This window comes from Trichechus manatus, unplaced genomic scaffold (assembly GCF_000243295.1).
Source record: "Trichechus manatus latirostris isolate Lorelei unplaced genomic scaffold, TriManLat1.0 scaffold00014, whole genome shotgun sequence".
Classification (NCBI taxonomy): Eukaryota; Metazoa; Chordata; class Mammalia; order Sirenia; family Trichechidae; genus Trichechus; species Trichechus manatus.
The window spans coordinates 19,181,085-19,202,228 of NW_004443950.1; the positions used below are offsets into that span (position 1 = coordinate 19,181,085).

General features: G+C 52.9%; 1 protein-coding gene across 1 annotated transcript in view; it reads left to right on the top strand.

The window, feature by feature from the left end:
* Positions 1-21,144, top strand: part of PEPD (peptidase D) — a 147,928-nt gene that overhangs the window by 13,597 nt on the left and 113,187 nt on the right. Inside the window, exons 4-6 of the mRNA XM_004371606.2 lie at positions 9,725-9,788; positions 16,291-16,338; positions 18,219-18,280. Coding sequence (XP_004371663.1) covers positions 9,725-9,788; positions 16,291-16,338; positions 18,219-18,280 — 174 coding nt within the window. The remainder of the gene's footprint in view (positions 1-9,724; positions 9,789-16,290; positions 16,339-18,218; positions 18,281-21,144) is intronic.

Below are 21,144 nucleotides of genomic sequence, written 5' to 3' on the forward strand. Positions count from 1 at the left end.
CGCAACTTTTGCCAGTTGAACCTTTTACAAGTGTATAACTTATTGATAGCAATTACAGTAATCGGCTGTGCAACCCTACCCTTAACCAGTGGGATTTTTCCATCACCATTAACGCCTCCTAGCCTACTCTGTAAAAATGGCTTGAGGGAAGTGTCCAACCTTCTCTACCTTCACAAAGCAGAAGGAGAACCAAGATCAACAGCCCAAGGCTTTGATTCCTACGAGGCCGAGGTCAGACATGCCTCCTCTCTCCATCATCTCTACTAACTCTGGCACGAACCGTCCCTTGCATAGCACTCTACTTCTCTGGTGGGTTCGATAATTCATTGCAATGGCCACACACAACTCCTAGACCATACTCACGATTATGGGGTTTATTAGGGAAGTAACAGTTAAAATTCAGGCTCAGGAACGCTGAAAATGCAACTCTTCCATCAAGATAGCCTTTTCCCACCTGTGCTCACAGTCACATCTCTCCCTGGCCCTAGGCTTCTGCCAGCTCTCTCCTTCCTTGGCGGTGGTGGGCTCCTCTTCTCTGCTCTGGAATTGGCTCTCTTTTAAGGCAAAACTGACCAATCCCCTTAGTAGGCCACAATTACCCTACCACACTATCACCTGGGTGGGAGTTACAGGACCATGGCTAGAAAGGCCACACACAAAGGTAATTAAACCACCGCACCCTCCCTTCCCCCCCGTGGTAACCACTAACAAACTTTGTTCCTTGTACATTGCCTTTTCTTGTCTTTTTATTTAAGTGATGTGATACAATATTTGCCCTTTTGTGACTGACTGATTTCACTCAGTGTAATGTATTCAAACTATCCATATCATAGCATGTATCAAGACTTCGTTTCTTCTACTGGCTGAGTGTAGTAGTCATTGTCTGCATGTACCATGTTTTATTTGTCCATTGATGGGATTTAGGTTGTTTCCACCTTTTGGCTGTTGTGAATAGTGCTGTAGTAAACACTGGTGTACAAGTGTCTGTTTGAGTCTCTGCTTTCAAGTCTTTTGGGTATATACCTAGGAGTGGAATTGCTGGGTCATATGGTAGTTCTATTTTTAGTTTTTTGAGGAACTGCCACACTGTTTTCGACAACAGCTGTACCATTTTGCATTCCCACCAGCAATGAGTATGAGTTCCAATTTCTCCACATCCTCGCCACCGTTTGTTATTTTCTGGGTTATCTTAGCCATCCTAGTGGGAGTGAAATGGTATCTCATTGGGGTTTTGATTTGCATCTCAGATGGCTAATGACGTTGAGCATCTTTTCATGTGTTCAGTGGCTATCTGATTGTCCTCTTTGCTGAAATGTCTATTCAAGTCCTTTGTTCATTTTATGATTGGGTTGTCTTTTTGTTGTTGTCAAAGTTTTATATATACACGTTCTCCTTATTGACTATCTCATGATCCTCCATTTCACATTTATGACAACAGTAAAAAAATCTGCTATCCAACTGTTTTGCTCATTAACGACATACATCCGGCAGTAACAAACGCTGAGGTGCCAGGTGAGAGTAACACTGGCTTTGCTGGTTAAGGTTAGTGTCAACCTGGCTGGGCTGTGATTCTCAGTGGTTTGGCAGTTATGTAATGATGTAACTTGGCAGTCATGTAATGAAGTAATTTGGCAGTTATGTAATGATGTAGTCATCTTCCATTTTTGTGATCCGATGTGGTCATCCTCCATTTTTGCATAACACCAGTTTCACATAACAGCCTGGTCTTTGGCAACTAACCATGTCGATAAGTGAGGAGAGGGTGTATTTTGGTTATTAGAGTCTTATCGGATATATGATTTCTGAAGATATTCTCCTAGTCAGTTGCTTGTCTTTTCATTTTTTTGGTAAAGTCTTTTGATGAACAAAAGTTTATAATTTTTATGAGGTCCCATTTATTTATCTTTTGCTCTTTGTGCTGATAGCTTCCTTTTGTGGCCCTGGTGTGGACCTCTTCGACGGTCCTGGGGTGAGGAGGTTAAGGCTGGCAAGTTGGTGATGATCCTGCTCTAGGGCCACCTGGCAGGCCTTGGCCTGGCCCTGGCCTTTGGCTTAGCTGTAAAGACTCAGCTTTAAGCAGAATTGGCAGCAGAAGAGAAGTGGGCCGTGCTCCTGGCAAGGCCCTTGAGAAGGTGGGCGGGGAGTGGACATGCCGCTTTACCCCATCTTGTCCCCCTGCCCAACCCCCTCCTTCTACACATCCCCACCCAGGCCTGGGGAAGTATAGAACTGGAGGACCCTCCTGTGCTCCATGCTCAGCCATGCTGAATGCCCCTCCACTCCCTTTGGGAAGGGGCCGCACCCTAATCCAGGCACCCGGGGGAACCTGCTCATTATACAACAGTGAGCCCTTTCTGTCCATCTGCCCTGAGGGTCCTCGTGAGGTTCTGGGCCTCCAGCGGACTCCAGTTTTACACTGCCCCAGGACTGGGTGGGGATGTATTGGAGGAGGAGGAGGCCGGGGGGCAAGATAGTGGGAAGGGGCCAGGCAAGACACATGTCTACTCTGGCCCTCTGACATCTCCTAACTGCTCTGTCAGAGTGCATCTTACACCTGCAGAGAAATCTCCCTCAGGCTTGGTGTGGTGTGGGGTTCTCCTCAGTCCATTCACCTGGGCCCCTCTTCCTGCTCCACCACCAGATGTAAGCCAAGAGACAGAGGGGTGCTCCTGGGAAAGGGTGACACCCACTCCCCCAGCTCTTGTGGGGTGCTCCTGGGGAAGGTGGCACCCACCTCCCCCAGCTCTTGTGGGGTGTTCCAGGGGAAGGTGGCACTCACCTCCCTCTGCTTTTGTGGGGTACTCCTGGGGAAGATGGCACCTACTCCCCCAGCTCTTGTGGGGTGCTCCTGGGGAAGGTGGCACCCACCTCCCCCAGCTCTTGCGGGGTGTTCCAGGGGAAGGTGGCACTCACCTCCCTCTGCTTTTGTGGGGTACTCTTGGGGAAGATGGCACCTACTCCCCCTGCTCTTCTGGGGTGCTCATGGGGAAGGTGGCACCCACCTCCCCTAGTCCTTGCCTCTCTACCCTGCCATGATCTTTATTCTGTTCCTGCCTGAATCCGTCTGGCTGCCCTGGAAAAGGGTCTTCCTGCCTTGCTATGAGAGAGGACACTGAGGCTCAGTTGATGGTGTGGCTGTGCAGGTCCTGTGGTCTGCCCCTGCTGACCGCTCGGCATGGTGTCTCTGCAGAGCATAGCACTAGGCGTTGGGGTGATTTGTTGTAGCCCCAGTAACTGCACAGCCAGCGATGGCGATTTTTCTGGTGAGAGTTTAGATCTGGACTCAGTAAGAGAATACTCCCAGAATCCTTTCTCCACCCCGAGTGATCACATGAGCAGAGTTGTGGCCTCAGTCTTTCCGGCAAGTAGCACGTCCTGGGAGCAGCTGGGGCCCCTGTGCCAAATGGCCCTTGGCCTGGTGGCATCATGGTTTTGACCTGGCTGCCCTCTCCCCTTCCCCACGAGCCTCCCTTCCGGCTCAGAGCTTGCTGAGATGTCCCACTAAGTGGCCCAGCTGCAGGAGTTGGGCAGACGTGGGATGGAAAGCAGTGTAGGGAGGGTCTGATCAGGGCCTCTGCAGGCCTCCATGGGCGTTTCTTTCTGGAGGGTGGAGGGGCTCTGAGTGTATCTCCTCTTCTGTTTACTTCTTTTTATGAAGTGCTGACTCTCACACAAAGTCAAAAAGAGCCGTCTACTCAGCAGATAATCTGCGGGTTGAGGGTGTCCGTCCTCCGGGCTGGGGGGAGGGCCTAGTCCCTGCCTTGGGGACTCAGTCCAGTGGGAAAGCCTGCGCCAGCCTCCCCCTTGTCTCCCCCACAACTGCCATCTGGGAGCCGAACGGCACTTGACTGGAGGCTTTAAAACCCAGGCTCTGGTTGGTCAAGGAACAGCTGTTAGCAGTTGGCTTTTTGGAGCCTGATTTTCATTAATACAGGAATAATTCTGCACCTTGGCCATAGCTGGGCTTCAGAGCGGCTGTTAAAAGTTCTCCGTTAGTCTGTCCCTGCTTTGCTGAGCCAGCTGATTGTCTAGTACAGACGTTTAAGCCTGGATGACCTTTGAGGGTAGAAATAGGTCTGCAGGGTATGTCTCTACTGTTGGAACGGGCTCCCTGTGCATGCTGGGTGGGCCCACCGAGCAGCCGTGGTGCACAAGGAGAGGGGTCTGGCCCTCAGCAGAGAGAGCCCTGTCTCCCGTCTCTGGCCACCCCATCAGGCCTTTTCCTTCTGCTGCTCTCCTGGGACCCTCTCCTAGCCCCCATGTCCCGAGCCTCTGGGAGAGACTGGGTTTGTTGTTTGGGAGCAGCTGCTTCCGGTAACTTATAATCAGTGAGGCGCAGAGAGCAAGGCTGACGGGATTCCCTGGCCTTTGCAATCCAAACCCACCAGACTGAACATTTGACCTTCAGCTCCTCAGCTTTCTTTTGAGTCTCTATCTGATAGCTTTTGAAAATCCATCTGGCAGACAGTGCAATCCAAAACTGCCCAGGGAAACAACACCCCATCTGCAGGATCTGCCACTTGACTTCCTGTGTCAGTGGTCCGTCCTGTTGTCAGGATTGCAGATACTGGCCCAGGGGGCTGTGGGCAGCTTGGGGCCAGGCCTTTTCCTCTTTCCAGACCCCCTCTGGGACAGCATTGTGGTGACTTCTAATTTATTTTTATTTGGAGTCTTTACTCCTACAAAAATGTGGTGCCTTTTTGAAGTAGGGTTTCAAACCCGGTTCATTTTGGTTTGAACCCCTGCTGAGAATTTGCATTTCCACCCCAGATGTACTGAATCAGAATCTACATTTTAACAAAATCCCCAGGTGATTCTTATGTACAAGTTGTTAGAAATGTAAATTCTCCACAGGGAGCTTGTTAGAAATGCAGCTTCTCAGCAGGGTTCAAACCTGAAATGAACTGGGTCAGAAATGGACTGGTTGGAATCCCGTTTTGAGAGCCTGAGTGCCCGGGTGCTCTGAGCAGGCAGGAGGCTGTCTGGTTCTACACCCTGGGCAGCTTCAGAGCTCACAGAGGGTGAGCGGCTTTGGGCCAAGTTGAGGGGACCCTCCCAGAACCTTTACAACTTGGCTTTGTTCTGCCTCCGGCCGTGGCTGAGACTGTGGGGTTAGGACGTGAGATGGGTGCCTGGCCTGGGCTGTGTAGGGAGGAGGCTGCTCACCCTGCTGAGGATCTGGGTGGGCCCAGGCTGCCCAGGAGAAGAGGAGTGAGTGATTTCACCAGGGCCGAGGACCCAAGGCTCTGAGCACTGATCCTTTTGATATGGGAAGCGATGTGTGTGTGGGGTTGGGGAGAGAGGAGGGTTTGACAGCCTCCCTGCCCCCACCTGCCCCCATCCCACATACCCACCTTGTGTTGTGATGTCCAAGGCTGCCTCAGCCTGTCTCCTGGCCTCCGCCCTGGCTTCCTCTTTTCAGGGAGGGTGTGTGAGGCACTGAGGGGTACAGGCCGGCCTGAAACGGGCCAAGGAAATTCCTTGACTCTGACCCAGGATGGTTCTGGGGGAGTCTGAGCCTGTGCCCCCTGAGGCCTGGCTAGGTGGCTCCGCTAGCTCAGGGTCCTCGTGTGCTCCCTCTCACCTCTGCTGGCCTCTGAGAAGGTGCTGTAGGCCTCGCCCCTGGGAGTGGTCTCCAGGACAAGGCACTTGCGTTGCTTCAGGGAGGTTTGCTCTTCTCTTTGACAAGCTCATAGAATCTTGCAATGGCTGCCGACTTCCATTCTGGAGCAGGTGCTGACACCTTCTGCAGGGCGGAATGAAAGGCAGCGGCATTGTTTGTAGCTGAAGGCAGGCTCCGGCGCTGGAAATTGATGGTGACTGCTGTAATTTGGCCCCATTACTTATTCATTAACTGCATGCAGGTGGTCAGCAGCCAGCAAGACCTGCTCTTTGAAATTTTATTTTCTAGAGGGCCTCGTCATGTCTGCATGGTACGGCAGTAATTTAATGCCTCTTTCCCGCAGGAGGCCACGTGCAGGGTGTTGGCACCCACCGAGGAGTGAGCAGGCATCGGCTCTGACCCTGACTTCTTGGAAAGGTCTCCTCTAACTCATCCTGGGCCCAGCTGTGGACAGCGAAGGCCTGCAGGGGCTGGGTCTCCTCTAACTCATGCTGGGCCCAGCTGTGGACGGCGAAGGCCTGCAGGGGCTGGGTCTCCTCTAACTCATGCTGGGCCCAGCTGTGGACAGCGAAGGCCTGCTCGGGCTGGGTGCCTGGAGGCTGGCCTCATTCGGGGACACGACCTCCTTTGAGTCTGTGCTTTCTCTCCTTTCATGCCAAAGTTGCCCCTTCCACTTGAAGGGAGAGTTTTGGGGGTAAGATAGGCTTCCCTGCTGGCCAGTCCTGGTCGCTGGCTCGAGGGCATCCTCTCCTGATCTAGTTGTTTCTACTTGGCTCTCCTGTATGAGGGGACCTGGCATGAGCTGCCCCTGCTGGACCCCAGACTCCAGGCAGGGCAGGATGCAGGCCCTCCCAGCAGCCACCTCAGCCCTGGCCAGTCTGGCCCTCCAGCAGGCCCAGTGACCTTTTCAGCCAGCCTTGCAGGGCTCTTGTGGACATGCCGCTCATTCTCCTGCCAGCCCCTTCCAAGGTGTGGCTGCTAAGCCTTCAGTGCTGATTTGATGTGGCGGTCTGCACACTTATCCACAAGGGTGATATTTAAATGATTTTTACTCTAATTAGCCCCCAAAACATGAAAAATAAGCACTATTCAAGGTTAGTTATCTCTGCCCTTCTAAAAAGAATGAAATGCAAAGTGATAGAGAAGATGCTCACAGCTTTTCAGGTTTTGTCTGTCAAATGGTTATTCCCGATGAGAAGCAGGCCTGCCACTAGGGACGTGACTTTTGACCTTCAAGGCCCAGCTGTGGTCTGGCCGAACTGTGTCATCTGGCCTTCGGTGAGGAGGGCAGGCACCTCCTGGGCAGAGGGCATTTGGTGGGGCCTGTGCTCACTCCCCCGGACACTGGGGCAGCAGCAGCAGGGTCTCCTGTGGGCTGGTCGGCATATGCCCCTCCTTGGCTCCTTGTGGTGAGGGGAATGGTGAGTGGGCAGGGGCACGCACAGCCCTGGGACCACCCACAGACCACAACTCCCTTGTTTTCACCTCCTCTTTGCCTCCCCTCCTCCCGTCTCCTCTGGCTCCACATTTAGACCATGACCTCAAGCTTACTGTCTTTCTGCAAATAACGCACCTATGTAAATAACACGCACACACATATAATGTGCGGAAATTGGCATAGTGTGCTTCAGAAAATAAGTGCGGAGGGTTGGCAGAAAAGAAGCTGCATAATGCGCATGTTATTTGCATAAAAACATGGTACATGGAGATGTTCTGGGCCTCAAGTCTCCTAAGCGTGATGAGGCCTCACCGCCCAGACTTCTTGGGCAGTGACAGTGGTGACACATTGCCTAGTGGCTTCCTTGCCAGGACGGTTTGGGTGAGCTGGGAGGTTTAGGGCATCCTACAGAAGTGGGGAGGGCAGTGTTGGTGCCCCGGTAGAATTCTTGCCTTCCATACAGGAGACCCAGGTTTGATTCCGGCCTCTGCACCTCAGGTGCAGCCACCAGTCTCTGTCACTGGTGGTTCGTGTGTTGCTGTGATGCTGAATAGGTTTCAGTGGAGCTTTTAGACCGGGACAGACTAGGAAGAAAGGCCTGGTGATCTACTTCAGAAATCAGCCAGTGAATCACAACAGCCCAGTCTGGCTGTGCATGGGGTCACTGTGAGTCAGGGGCCAATGTGGTAGCAGCTAACAACATAGAAGTGAATAGGCCAGGTGCCCATGTTAATGGCCAAGCTGCATCTCCGTACGGGGGCATCAAAGCTGGCCTCAAAAGCTGGTCCTCTGCGGTCCCCAGATCTGCTGGGAGTGTGCGTTCCAGGCATGTCACAGCTGGTGGTGGTGAAATGACTGAGGACCAGAGGATGTTGGGGCATCTGTCCTGGAGCTGGGACTGGAGCTGGGGAGTCAGAGTGGGCACGCTGATGGCGCCTAGACACACGTTTCACTGATGGCCCCGCCTCTTGCTTTTCTGGCCTGTGCTTTTGTGCATGGCTGCAGGGTAAACTCGGTGCTGAGAAGGTCACCGCTCAGTAGTAAGGGTCTGCAGGCTCTGGTCATACTCCCTGGAACTGGTGCTTCCAGAGGCCCGGTGAGGTGCTCGTCAATAGATGCTTTGTTAGTAGGCCAGACTTTGGCCATTTAACTTTCGAGTCCTGTCTCAAACAAGAATGAATGTGGCTGAACTGTACAAATTTAGTTAACGGTAGGAGCTTGACACCCAGTGCACTTCAGAGAAGCCAAAAGGGAGATAAAGCCAAAGAGCTTTTGGGGCTGTATTAAACAGTCCTAGTGAGACCAGGGGAGTCCTGGTGGCGTAGTGAATTAAGAGCTGGGCTGCTAACCAAAAGGTCAGCAGTTCAGATCCACCAGCTGCTCCTTGGAAACCCTGTGGGGCAGTTCTACTGTCCTATTGTGTCGCTGTGAGTCAGAACCGGTGAGTGGGAACAAGTGAGACCAGAGTCTCCCCATCCTGCAGCTGGGTTTCCTAGCTGAGCTCTGCTTGTTGCATGTAGCTGTGAGCTCCCTGCTGCTGCTGCCGCCAGCCACCCACCCATCTGCCCCCAGGCTCCTGTGGTCGTGCCCCTGTCCACAGTCTGCTTCAGGATGCTTGTTTAGGTGGAGAGGGAGGTGGCGGAGGCTCAGAAAGGAGCGGGCTCTGTTTCCTGGGCAGCAATGCTGCAGAGAACGAGAGTGGCATATGGCATGCCGACAAGGGACCTCGTGCTTCAAGAAAGTCATTTCCAAGTCCCTAAGTCCTCTCACGGCCCTGTTCTCTCTGGGCCTCCCCAGGCACATCGTTCTCTGCACATACACCCCCCTCCCCCAATCAGCTGCTCACCCCTCGAGAGCCCGGGGAGCACAATGTGAAAACCATCTGCTGTTTTTTCTGAGGCCTCTTGTGGCTCGAACACCCGGTGACTATAATAATACAAGACCGTAGACAGGCCGGGGTGGGGATGGCACGTGTGTGTGTCATTGGTGTTGGCTCTGGATACCTTCCCCCATTCAGTAAGTGTCCCTCCTCATGTAAGTTCTGTCACCAGCAGTGACACTGACTCATCTGCCCACCAAAGAGACTGGGTGGGGGACAGCAGCTTGCTGGATCCAGGCTGGGGCCCGCCTGGCACAGCTGTGAGCCCTCTGCAAGTGGGGGAGGGCGTCTGACCTCGCCTGCTTTGTCTTCTCGGGCTGCTTTTTCTGATATGACGAGTAAACGTGAATTTTTCTCATCACGTTGAGCAAGATTGATATTGACTGCTTTAAAATGTTAATTCATCTTTTAACTTCCTTTTAAAGAGGCTCTATTTCGGGCTGGGAAGCAGCTCATCCCATGTCCCAGAGGGTGGGGCACACTGGCTGGCTTCCTGGTGGGCTCTGCTGGCTTTGGAGGGAGATGACTAGGGAGCTTGTCCGTAGCTACTTGTCACCGGCTGTCAGGGTCACAGGCTGGAAGCAGGAGTGAGTGGAGGTTGGCTGAGGTCACGCAGTGGCCCAGTGACCTTTGACCTCTGAGTTTGTGTTGGGCAGGCCCACTCAGTGCTGGCCATGGTAGGGGTGGGCCTGCCGCTGCATCATCTGGACTTGGCGGCGGGAAGGTGGCCTGTGCTGAGCTATTGCCGAACGCTGACCTGGCACTCCTTGTGTTTCTCTTTGAGGATCCATTCCAAGGAGCACTTCAAGGAGAAGTATGCCGTGGACGACGTCTGGTACACGGACGAGGTAAGCAGCAGCTCAGGGCTTCCAGTGACCCACCCCCCCCAGGTTCTCTCTGTTCCCCACTGCCTTGCTCGGCCCTTCGGGAGCGCCCTTGTTTGGAAGCAGCAGCAGACCTGCACCGCAGACCTCTCTGAGGAGGCCATTTTGCCTGGGCAGTGCCCCTGACTTAGTAGAAGTGACCTGGCTGGTGGCTGCTGAGATGTGCAGTGAGAGGTGGGCCTGCCTGCAGCAGGGGCCAAAGAGCTGATCCAGGTCACCCCAGGCCTGGGCCTTCTGTGTGCTGTGAGTGGGGCTTCAAACCAGTTCATTCCACTTTGACCCCCTGTGTAGAATTTCCATTTCCACCCCAGATACACTGAATCAGAATCTACATTTTAACAAGATCCCCAGGTGATTCTTATACATAAGATTCACCTGGGGATCTTGTTAAAGTCTTAATGGCTACATAAGAATCACCTGGGGATCTTGTTAAAATTTTTATGTATACATAAGAATCACCTGGGTAGCTTGTTAAAATTCTTGTGTATAAGAATCACCTGGGAATCTTGTTAAATGTAGATTCTGATTCAGTACATCTGGTGTAGAAATGGAACTTCTTAGCAGGGGGTCAAACCAGAACAAACTGGTTTGAAGCCCTGGCTGCGAGGCCCTTGCGGCCTACCGGTACTGCTGTCTGAAAAGCCTCTGAAGGCCTGTGGGGTGAGGTGGACTTGGGGGGATCACTTGGCATTAATCCACTTCCCAGTTTAGTTGCCCAGTGGGTGTTAGGTGCCCTGGGTAGATGTGTGAGTGTCCTCCTGGGGCCTTGGATCTGCCCTGAATCCAGGCTGGTGAAAGGGCTATGAAATCTAGAGGGGGCAGCCTTGGACCTGCCTCAGTCAGGGACTCTGGCCCACCAAATCAGAGCCCTTTCTGTGTCTCAGCCTCCCTAGCTGCTGTCTGACATTTTTTGTTTTTATAACTGGGGTAAAACCCAGCTTCATTATACAGTGACTTGGCAGGAGAGGAAGGAGAACCTGGACCCAGGTAAACTGGTCTCTAAATGTGGGAAGCTAGAGGAGGTCTGGAGTACCAGACAGGAAAGTCCTTAACGGCGGTGTAGAATCACAACCACACAGCCCAGCTCATGCTGCACCTTCATTTATAAGCAGAATCTTAAAGGAAGGCTTCAGCGGAGTTCAAAGGACAGACTATCTTAGAGTTCAGGGCTTTCTGCAGCACTCCATCATCAGCATTGTCATTGATCGATTTTCCTGTTATTGTCACTGCTGTTCTTGTTGGAAATGAGGGCTCTTGTTGACAGTGGGACAGGTGCTTACTTTGTGCAGCCGTGGGTCCCAGTAACATCTATAGCTCACATGGGATTCCCACCCAAGTCCCAGGATGCGGCACAGTTATCACCCCATTTACTGACGGGGATGCCGAGGCTGTGAGGTCAGTGGCAGCTGGGCTGCAGCCCCAGGACCTTTGAACCCCAAAGTCCCTGCCCTGGACCCCTGCACTTGTCCTATCAGAAATGCAGGACACTTCTGTGGAGGTGACACGGGCTCCCAAGTACCTTTAATTTTCTGTGACTTGAAATGGAGCTTCCAACAAGTGAACATTGCTGGACTGAACCACCTGGGCTGGGAGGGGTTTCCCAGTTGCTCGAGGTAGCTAGGGTCACTTGATCACAGAAGGTGACAGGAAGCTCCTTAGGGGGAAGGGTTCTCCAGGCTAGTTCTATAGTACTTAGTCCTCTAACTGCAGGTGGCTTCTGGCCATCTGTGACAAATCACAAACAAGAAACAGCTGACACAAAGTGTCCTTGGAAACAAGGCAGCAATGCCGGCCTTAGGCCATGGATGGTCACTCGATATTACATGTAAAATGTAGGTGTCTTGATGTAGCAAACCTGGTTATCTAGTTCCCCCTCCCCGCCCTGTGGATGATCCTGAATTTAATTATTGAGAAGGCAGAGCAAACAGTGGTCTCCTGAGAAGGGTCAGTACAGCGATGAAGGCCCCTGCTGCTCGGCCTCGTTGTGGAGAGGCATCAGGGAGTGGTGGAGACTGCTGTGGGACCAGGGAGGGCTCACACCTCCTCTGAAGGGGCAGCTGCTTTGCCAGACTGGTGGCCCAGGGTTGCGAGATATTCTGATTGTTCAAGAGTAGCTGCAAATCCAGATTGTTTGTGATGTTTCTTGAGCTTAAATTGTAGAAACAAATTGCAGATTTTTAAAAGGATTGCAGGCAAAGGAAAGCCCGTCTTTGGGCCAGATTTGACCCGTGAGTTCCCTGTATGCACTGCTGTTTAAGGAGACTGCCGTGGAAAGACTTGTTTTCGAAAGCTTAGGTTCTTGCAGGGGTCAAGCCCAGCCAGCTGGAGCAGTGCTGGCTTTCACATGGCGCTGGTGAAGGAAGGTCCAGCCTCTTCTCTGCATCTTCACCCCAAGACTGGGTACCCTTTGAGGGGCCTGCGGCCCTGGGTGGGGCCTGGTTCTGCAAGCACACGAGAAGTCCACAGGAAGCCTTTGATCCTCCCAGGAGGCGGAGCACACCCACCCTCAAGTGTCTGATGAATTTTGCGTGTGCCCCGTCCATGAGGCAGGACTGCCCAGGAAATCTATGCTGGCCGTGGCGTCAAGCAAGGCAGGGGCATTTAACAGCACTGGTTTGTGAGAGCTGGTGGGTCCCCAGCGACCACACTCCATGGAAATGAGGTCCTGGGTTGAGAGATCCGTGCCATGATGTGTGCTGGGGCTGCACGTGAGCTGGCAACACACAGCTGCATCGTGTTCCCTTAATTTTTGAGGCCCAGAATCAGGGTGTGCTGATGATGTAGCACTAATGGGTCTCCGTGGGGAAGGGAGGATGGAGCTGCCAGGCTGAGGGAGGCTTTGCAGCCGCAGAGGTAACCCGGGGCCCACTCAAGCAGTTGTGATCAATAAAAGATGCAGCCCTGCCAGGAATAGCAGACGTGTAGCCCGCGCTGCCAGTCAGGCTCCATCCGTCTGTGTGTCAGGCAGCTTGTGCGTCAGGCAGCAGAGCTCAGAGGGCTGCTTTCTCCTCCATTATTCCTAAGCAGCACGTCCTGAGAGCTGCTGCAGAGAGAAAAACCATCAGCCCGAGCATTTGTTATCCTGCTCCTCTCTCCCAAGGACAGTAGCAGATGCAATCCCCAAGTGCCTTCTCGCTCTCTGATTCTGCTGCTGTAATTGACATTGTGTGCTGATGAGCGTAGAGTCTACACGTCAACCTCACAGCTCCCAGGGCCCAGCACAGGCGGCTCTCCTTCCTTTTAATGAGCCTCCCCATCCTCCAGGAGGGGCCGCGGAGGAGAGGGCCTCAGCCAGGCCTTTAACTTGTAGAACACAGAGGCGGAGGAATTCAGCCATTCTCAAAGCAGTTCCTGGGTAAATCAGGGAGGGCTCCAGGGCAGAGGGTGGTCACTACATATCCAGAGGACCCTCTGGCCGTGAGCATCAGAAACCTGACAGAGTACATGGTTTTTGACCCAGCAGCCCCACTGGGTCAGATTTTATTTTTTTCCTAATTTATTGTGGTAAAATATATGTAGGAGTCCCTGAGTGGCACGGATGGTTAAAGTGCTGGACTGCTAACTGAAAGGCAGCAGTTCAAACCCACCCAGAGGTGTCTCCAAAATAAAGGCCTGGCGATCTGCTTCTGAAACGTCACAGCCTTGAAAACCCCATGGAGCAGTTCTACCCTGTCATACTTGGGGATCACCATGAGTTGAAATCGACTCAGTGGCAACAGCAAAATATATGTAACAAAATTGACCATTTTAGCCATTTTTAAGCACAGAAGTAAGTGACATAGTTACACCCACCACCTTCTGCAGCTATCACCGCTGTTTCCGGAAGTTTGTGATCACACTGAGCAGACACTCTGTGCCCCTTGAGCAATACCTTCCTGTTTCCTTCTTCCCCCAGCCCCTAGTAACCACTAATAAACTGGAGTCCTCATGCATTTGCCTATTTTAGATATTTCTTGTAAGTGGGATCATATAATACGTGTTCTTTTATGTCTGGCTTATTAATTTTTTTTTAAGGAAGTAATATTTTGTAAGGAATTTTAAGATGACCAAAGCCTTATATACAAAGATATTCATTCTAGCATTATTTATAATGGCTAATCATTAGAAGTAACTTAAGTGTCCAATAGGAGAATGAATAAATTGTGTATATCTGCTAAGAGAGGTTGTTATACAGCCATAGGTTCAAATCCGTGCTTTGCTATTTTGTAATTGAATTTGGGCAAGTTAGGTAATCCATAAACCTTTCTCATTTGTGAGATCTGGATGATTGTAGCACCGCCTTCCTGGGTGATGAAGTGAAATGTGTGGCAAGTACTGACACAGGCCCTTGACCGAGGACTTGTTGGATGTTTACCATCCCCAGCGGTAGTGATGGCTAAAAATTGCGTGTTTGAAGAATATTTAATGACAGGAAATAAGTGAAGCATATAACTTCATATAATCCAAATGTCATTATAGATCTGTTTTTATATGCAGATATAAAAAGACCAGCAGGAAATATTATTAAAATGTTAACAGTGATTGTCTCTACGGGTGAGTGGAGTTGTAGGCCTCTTTGATCTTTTTGTTTTTTGGTTCAGGTTTATGTTGTGTTTTGAGAGTCTGGTCATGTTCAAACAGACATAGCTCTAGAAACATCAGCTCTGGTATATACAGACAGTCCCTGGTTTACAGCGGGGTTCTATTCTGACAACTCTGTTGCAAGTCAGTTCCGATATAAGTTGAATACCTCAATTTTTTAGTTTTCATTATTATTACCATAGTCTGCTATATGGCAGTGTTTTGAACAGTAAATCATGACTTTGAACATCTGAGAGTAACATCAGCAAATTACATTTTGCACGATTGTATGTAGTACATATTACTAACCATAGAAAAAAATCCATTGCCGTCAAGTCGATTCCGACTCATAGCAACCCTACAAGACAGAGTAGAACTGCCCCATAGGGCTTCCAAGGAGCAGCTGGTGGATTCGAACTACCCACCTTTTGGTTAGCAGCTGTAGCTCTTAACCACTACACCATGATAAGATACACACACAAAAATAGTCCTAAGGGCGGTTCATTGTAACTCGAATACATTGTATGTCGGGACTACCTGTATAACACTCAAATTTGCACAGGACTCTCAAATCCACAGAGCCCTGGTGGCATAGTGGTTAAGACCTCAGCTGCTAACAAAAAGGTTGGCAGTTCAAATCCACGAGCTGTTTTCTGGAAACCCTGTGGGGACGTTCTACTCTGTCCTATAGGATCGCCGTAAGTTGGAATCAGCTCGATGGCAACGGGTTTGGTGTTTGTTTGTTCTTTTTTTTGGTTTTCAAATCCATTAAAAATGAAATGTTTTATCTCTTTATAGTTTTCAACATATTCCAGGTTTTCTCAAGGAGTATCTCAGGCATAAAAAGCATATGCATATATGTCAAAACTTTTCAAAGCATGTGTTTTAAGTGTGTGCAGTTTAGCGTATGACACTTATACCTCAAGAAGTACGTGAAAACAACAACAGATCTCCTTACTGTCCCACTATGCAGAGGGTGTTAAGAGTCTGGGGTGGGGGATGTGGGGAGTGGGAGGGCTGCAGAGAGAGACTGGTCTCTGCTGGGGGAATGGGGCCGGTGGCATAAGCCTCAGAAACAGTAGGGTCTGCAGTAACCAGGATGCAGAGCAGACTAGGGTGGGGTCAAGAGAGGAGGAAATTGCTTCTCACCAGGGTGGTTGGCCATGTTTGGGGGGCAGGTGTCACGGGCCAGTACTGTTTGGTGGGGGGTGGAGTTAGAGGAAGGAGGGCGTGAACCTGCGCAGGGAGCTTGGTCCTGAGTAGAAGGTTAGGAAGTGGCAAAGATGGGGAGACGGTGCCCCAGGCAGAGGCGTGCACATGGCACGGCCATGTGAGGGGCTGGGGTGGGGAGCAGCTGCAGGCATTAAGGGCCGGGGGGATGAGGTGGGAGGGCCATGGCAGAATGATGGAGAGCGGGGGCGTGGGGTGGGGGCCAGAGGACGGCTGATGCCACAGGGACTAAGAGATGAACTGGGGGAGCACAAGATAGGGAGGCAAAAGGGAAGGAAGGATGCTGTTGAGGCATCTGCCCGGTGGATGGGAGGCTGGTGGGGATCAGTGCCTAAGGGGCTGTCAGGGGACAGGTCTTTCTGGAAGGCTGGCCTTAGAAGTCGGAGGGCCTGGATGTTTGGAGCCAGGAATCTATGTGGTGCGTGGCGGCAGGTGGGGGATTGTGGGAAGTTTTGGGTTTGAACCCTGTGCTGCCGTTGATAGCTGGGTAACTTTAGACATCCTTAACCTGTAAGCCTCAGTTTCCTCACCTGCAGGATGGGGACAGCAGCGCTGCCTGTTTTAAGGACGTGCTCGGTAAACGTGAGTGTTTTTACTGAGTAACATACTAGTGTCTGGTCTCCATCAGACTTCTTTGTGGACGCTCTAAAGTGGATTTTTCTTTCTGACCTTTCAGATTGCCACTGTCCTGACGTCACAGAGCCCCTCTGTCCTCCTCACTCTGGTAAGTGGCTGGCGTCCATGGGAAAGCACAGGGGAGAGAGTTAGGGGGCATCCTGGCCCTGCAGAGGTCAGGGTCGTGGGGGAGGATTGAGAACCGAGGGGAGGAGTATGCAGTTCCTCTTCCAGCCACTAACACATGGTTTCCATAACAAGTAGCGACCCTTCTTAGCCAGAGCAGCAGAACATGTCCAGGACCATGTTGTCAATTCTTGGTCCCCCTGGGATGGGCTGTGTCCTGTTACAAGGCTACGATGACACACACCACACCCAATCCAAAGGTTCAGACCCTGGGCTGGAAGATGTAGTTGTTTCAAGTTGAACCAGTGGGGTTTGTGGATGTAGAATGTCCGTTTACTTCTAAGCCACATCTTCTCCATTGTTAATGCAATTTAAAAACACGCCCCTGGCTCCTGCCCCGAGATAGCAGGGCTGTGAGGCCCCAGAGTTTGAACCTGGGGCAGTGAATGACAGAGGGCCCCTCCTGGCCCACAGCCTGGCAGGTGGGTCTGCGTGGTGGGCTGCTGGGCCCGTCAGGGCTGGAGGGGCATTCGGGCTGAGAAATGACTCACAGAGGCATGCTTTCTCGCCCTTTTTTGACCTTGGGAGTTTCAAATATGAAGAGTATATCATTCTCCCCCTGCAGAGTAACCCTGTCTCCCTTGTTAATCGATTTTTCCAGAAATAGTTTTCCCTGGTTGTTTTTTAGCCCTTTACACAGTCTTTTTTCCGCTCTGCTGTTTTGATGGCTGGGAAGGAAAGCTGTGCCAGATGATTGTGGTTAGAGAGGGTCTAATGTGTTTTATTTGGTTATGCAAGTAGACATCGACATGAAGTTCTTGAGGAATAAGTGGAGGTTTAAAACGCCTTGCCTCTCTGAGATGGCATGCTGTCCCCTGCCTCCCTCGTTTTGTCTCCACACTGGCCTGAGTTCCTTGCAGAGTCTCCCCACAGTTAGGAAAAGGAGAGGAATGTGATAGAGTGTGGTGGAGTCTCTCTGAGAAGGCCCACCCTGCCTGCAAGGGGTCTGACCTGCGTCTCTGGAAGGACTGGATCTGACAGTACTCTTCAGAGCTAGTAATGCTAGTGGCTGGTACAGATGGTTAATGCGCTTGGCTGCTAACTGAAAGGTTGGTGGTTTGAGTCCACCGAGAGGTGCCTTGGAAGAAAGGCCTGGTGATCTACTCTGAAAAATCAGCCACTGAGAACCCTGCGTAGCACATTTCTACCCTGATGCACATGAGGTCATCATGAGTTGGAATCGACTCCGTGACAACTGGTGTTTAACGTTGGTGTGTGCGTGCGAGAGAAGATGGGGCCAGCATTGGGGGAGCAGCTTTGTAGGGGGGTCCCTGGTCTGCAGCTCTTCACCCGGGCCCCACCTGTGTCCGAGCAGCCTGACCTGGTGCCAGCGAGTGCCCTGACCATCCAGGGAGGGAGGCTTGGGGTGCACCTGGGACGCTGTTTGTGGTACCCCTGCTTCTTCCTCTTTCCAGGCTGTGACATGATGTTTGTCCCTGAAGGAGAGGAGGGCCTGCATGAGCATTGAACACCGCTTGCCGCGGAGTCGGTTGCAACTCATGGAGACCCCTTGTGTGTCAGAGTTGAAATGTGCTCCATAGGGTTTTCAATGGCTGATTTTTTGGAGTAGATCACCAGGCCTTTCTTCCAAGGCACCTCTGGGTGGACTCGAACCACCAACCTTTCAGTTAGCAGCTGAGTGCATTAACCATCTGTACTACCCACGAGCATTACTAGCATGGAGTTACCTGGCTTGTCAGGGAAAGGTGAGGGGTGGGTCTGCCGACTGGGGCGGGGTCCTAGCCTGGCAGGTGGCCGCCCCCCTGAACAGGCCATGCTCTCACGTTCCCTCTCTCTTCCCAGCGCGGCGTCAACACGGACAGCAGCAGTGTCTGCAGGGAGGCCTCCTTCGAGGGCATCAGCAAGTGAGTCCCGGGCCCCCAGGGCTGGCACTCTCCAGCCCTGGCTCACCCCGTCACCAGCAGGTCTTCCCAGTCCACAAACTCGGTGTGAAACATGCATGCATGCGCGCACTTAGGTTGAGCGTTTTGAAGAATATTTTTTGCTTTAAGTTGCTGCAGTTTTTACCTTCAGGAAGGGATGCCTCTCTTCTTGCTCCCTGTGGTGAAAGTGCAGGCCCTGCTAGATGGTTGGGGAGCCCTGGCTGACCAGGTGCAGGCCCTGCTGAGTGTTTGGGGAGTCCTGGCTGACCAGGTGCAGGCAGGTGGCTGTTACTCTCTGGAGACCTGCTCTGAGTGCTGTGGTCTTCGTCCTTAACACACCCTTTGACATGCAGCCCCTTCCCCTTAGTCCTAGTCACTGACCTCTCCCAGCGCGGCTCTCAATGCCTTTCCCTTGGTCTCTGCAACTCAGCTCCAGGCGGAGCCCCTAAACCCTGTTTGGGAAGGAGTTCTTCCTTCCAGGTCTCTCCAGGCAGGAGGGCAGATGTTGGGCACAGGGAGAGAGGCAGCTCACCCTCCTTGCCGCCCCGCATGCCGTGGCCCCTGGAGAGTGCTGCCTGCCAGGCACCCATGTCCCCGGGCTGGCTGGTCCCTGCCTGGGGGTCTGTGGACCCTGCATTGCTGGGCTGACGAGCCCTTAGGGGAAACACCTGCTCCCTGAGGTGCTCCCAGCCTGTCCTCCCTGAACCTAGATACTCAGTCCCACCCCCACCAGGATACCCTGCAGCTGCTGTGTCCCCGGTCGTCCTTTGGTGGGCCTGACGAGGAAGTGCCTTATAATTATGTATGAGCCTGAGCCTCAGGAATTGGGCCCCTGTGTGATATAGGGGTGATTGGGAAGGATTATGAGCTCATAAATATGTATCACCTCCCCCAATGATAAGAGCGAGGGGGCCGGGGGGAGGCGGGCTGAGTCTCAGGTTTGCGCCTTTTCGTTGTACAAATCTCTGCATTCTCTCTGGAGCTTTCCTAGGGTGGCCAGGCTTCCCACACCTGTGGTGATTAGCCCAGCTTGTTGAAATGCTGCCCGTGGGGCCATTGTCTCTTCCCAGGGGCTGGGGGGATGAGGGCCACAGCTGGCTGTTCCCTGTCCCGGGCTGGACCCCCCCCCCACGTGCCTCCAGCACTGCCTGATGCCCTGCTCACCTCCGCCCCTGAATTCTGCCACCAGCACCATGGAATGTCTCCGCGGTTCTGTGGGGGCCACCCCCTTACCAGTCTCTGCTTGGGATTTTGCCTTGTGGGGCGGACACTGAGCTGGAGGTGGGAGCCCGGGTGGCCGCCTCACTGTCAGGCCCTGTGGCCTTGGCAGGTCACTTCCCCTCTGAGCCTCAGCTCCCCTGCGTGTGACGTGGTGCCACTGGGCCTTGCTGTGAGGACTAAATGCGGTCACACTCACCCAGAACCTGGCCCAGAGCTGGCACTTCGTAAACAGTTGCCCACAAGCCAACCCCTGATGACGTCCCAGCGCCTCGCTGGGCCTCAGTTACCCGTTGTGCAGGGGGCCAGGTGGATGCCAGGATCCCTGATTACAGGATTCCTGGGTGTCAGTGAGCTGTGGGGCTACTGGCTAGGGATCCTTTGCGTGCCCTCCTCCAGACACTTCCACTGCAGAGTGTCCTCTCAGACCCCCAGGGCCAGGTCGGTGGGGGAGCCGCCGGCGTGGTTCAGGAACGTGGGCCCTGTAAGCAGAGCCCTGCTGTCTGCTTTGCAGGAGAGGCCAGTGGGCCCCCAGGGACAGCATTACCGCCTTCGGGGCAGCAGGAAGCTGAGGTTTCATCCCACCCCACTGGAGTGTTCACCCCTGTGAACTCCAACTTCTTCCCCGTCTCTGTCTACTGTCCCTCTTCTGAGCCCCGGAGGCCCCTGCCAAGAGCCCAGAGGCGCCTGTGCTCTGCCAAACCCCCACCCAGGGCCTCATTTGAAAAGCTGTTTTGGAGAGCCAGAGGCTGCCGGCTGCCCGTAAGTTTGAACAATCCCCCCAGGCACCAGGCTGGTACCTCTCTGGCCTGTGATCCAGTCCAGCGAGGGGCTGACTTCGACGTGCTCGCCAGGCCCCTCAGTTGAGAGAGTGTCCCTTTGTGTGTGAGTCGGAGGCATTGAGTTCCCACAGCCACATGGTGGGCTGCTGGCTGATTTTTCTAACTTTGCCGACATGCTGCAAGTGGGAGCCCTCCCACATGTCTCTTTGCTTTGGGGTCCCCTGGGCTGCTTGTGGTGCTCTTCACTCCCCCTTGTCCCTGGGGGGCTTGTCCCCTCATGCTTCACTCTGGACCCCATCCCACCATGTCGCCCTTTCTGTACCTCTGATCTGAGGGTTGCCTCATTGGGGCAGGAGCCTGTGGTGGACGGCCATGCCCCCACCCTGCAGACCATGGGTGCTGACCTTGGGGCCCCGCCTCTGCCTTTAGCTGCCCTCCAGCTCCTTCCCGCTAGAGATCATTCACAGTCATGTCCGTATTCCTGGAGTCTGGGTGCCTGCCACCCACCTACGCTGCAGCACCTCGACTCTGCCACCTCCTGTGTTCTGTGCTGGGCTGGAGAGAGACCTTGTCCTCCAGGGCCACTGCGGCTCAGCCAACCACATCCACCTGCTGGCCATGAGCGTCTCCAGCTGTTTGCTGGGGATAATAATAGCCTGTTTCCTAAGCAAGATGAATCTCCTGTCCTACTTTCTAATGCTCAGCTGCTCTTGTCCCTGGCCACTCTGACTGCCCTGATGAAACTCCTTACTTCCTGGAGTTTTTAAACTGTTTGGAACTTCTCAGAAACACCTCCCATCTGCGTCTTTGGTTGACCTCCAGCTTTTAACAGAAGAAGTTCAGGTT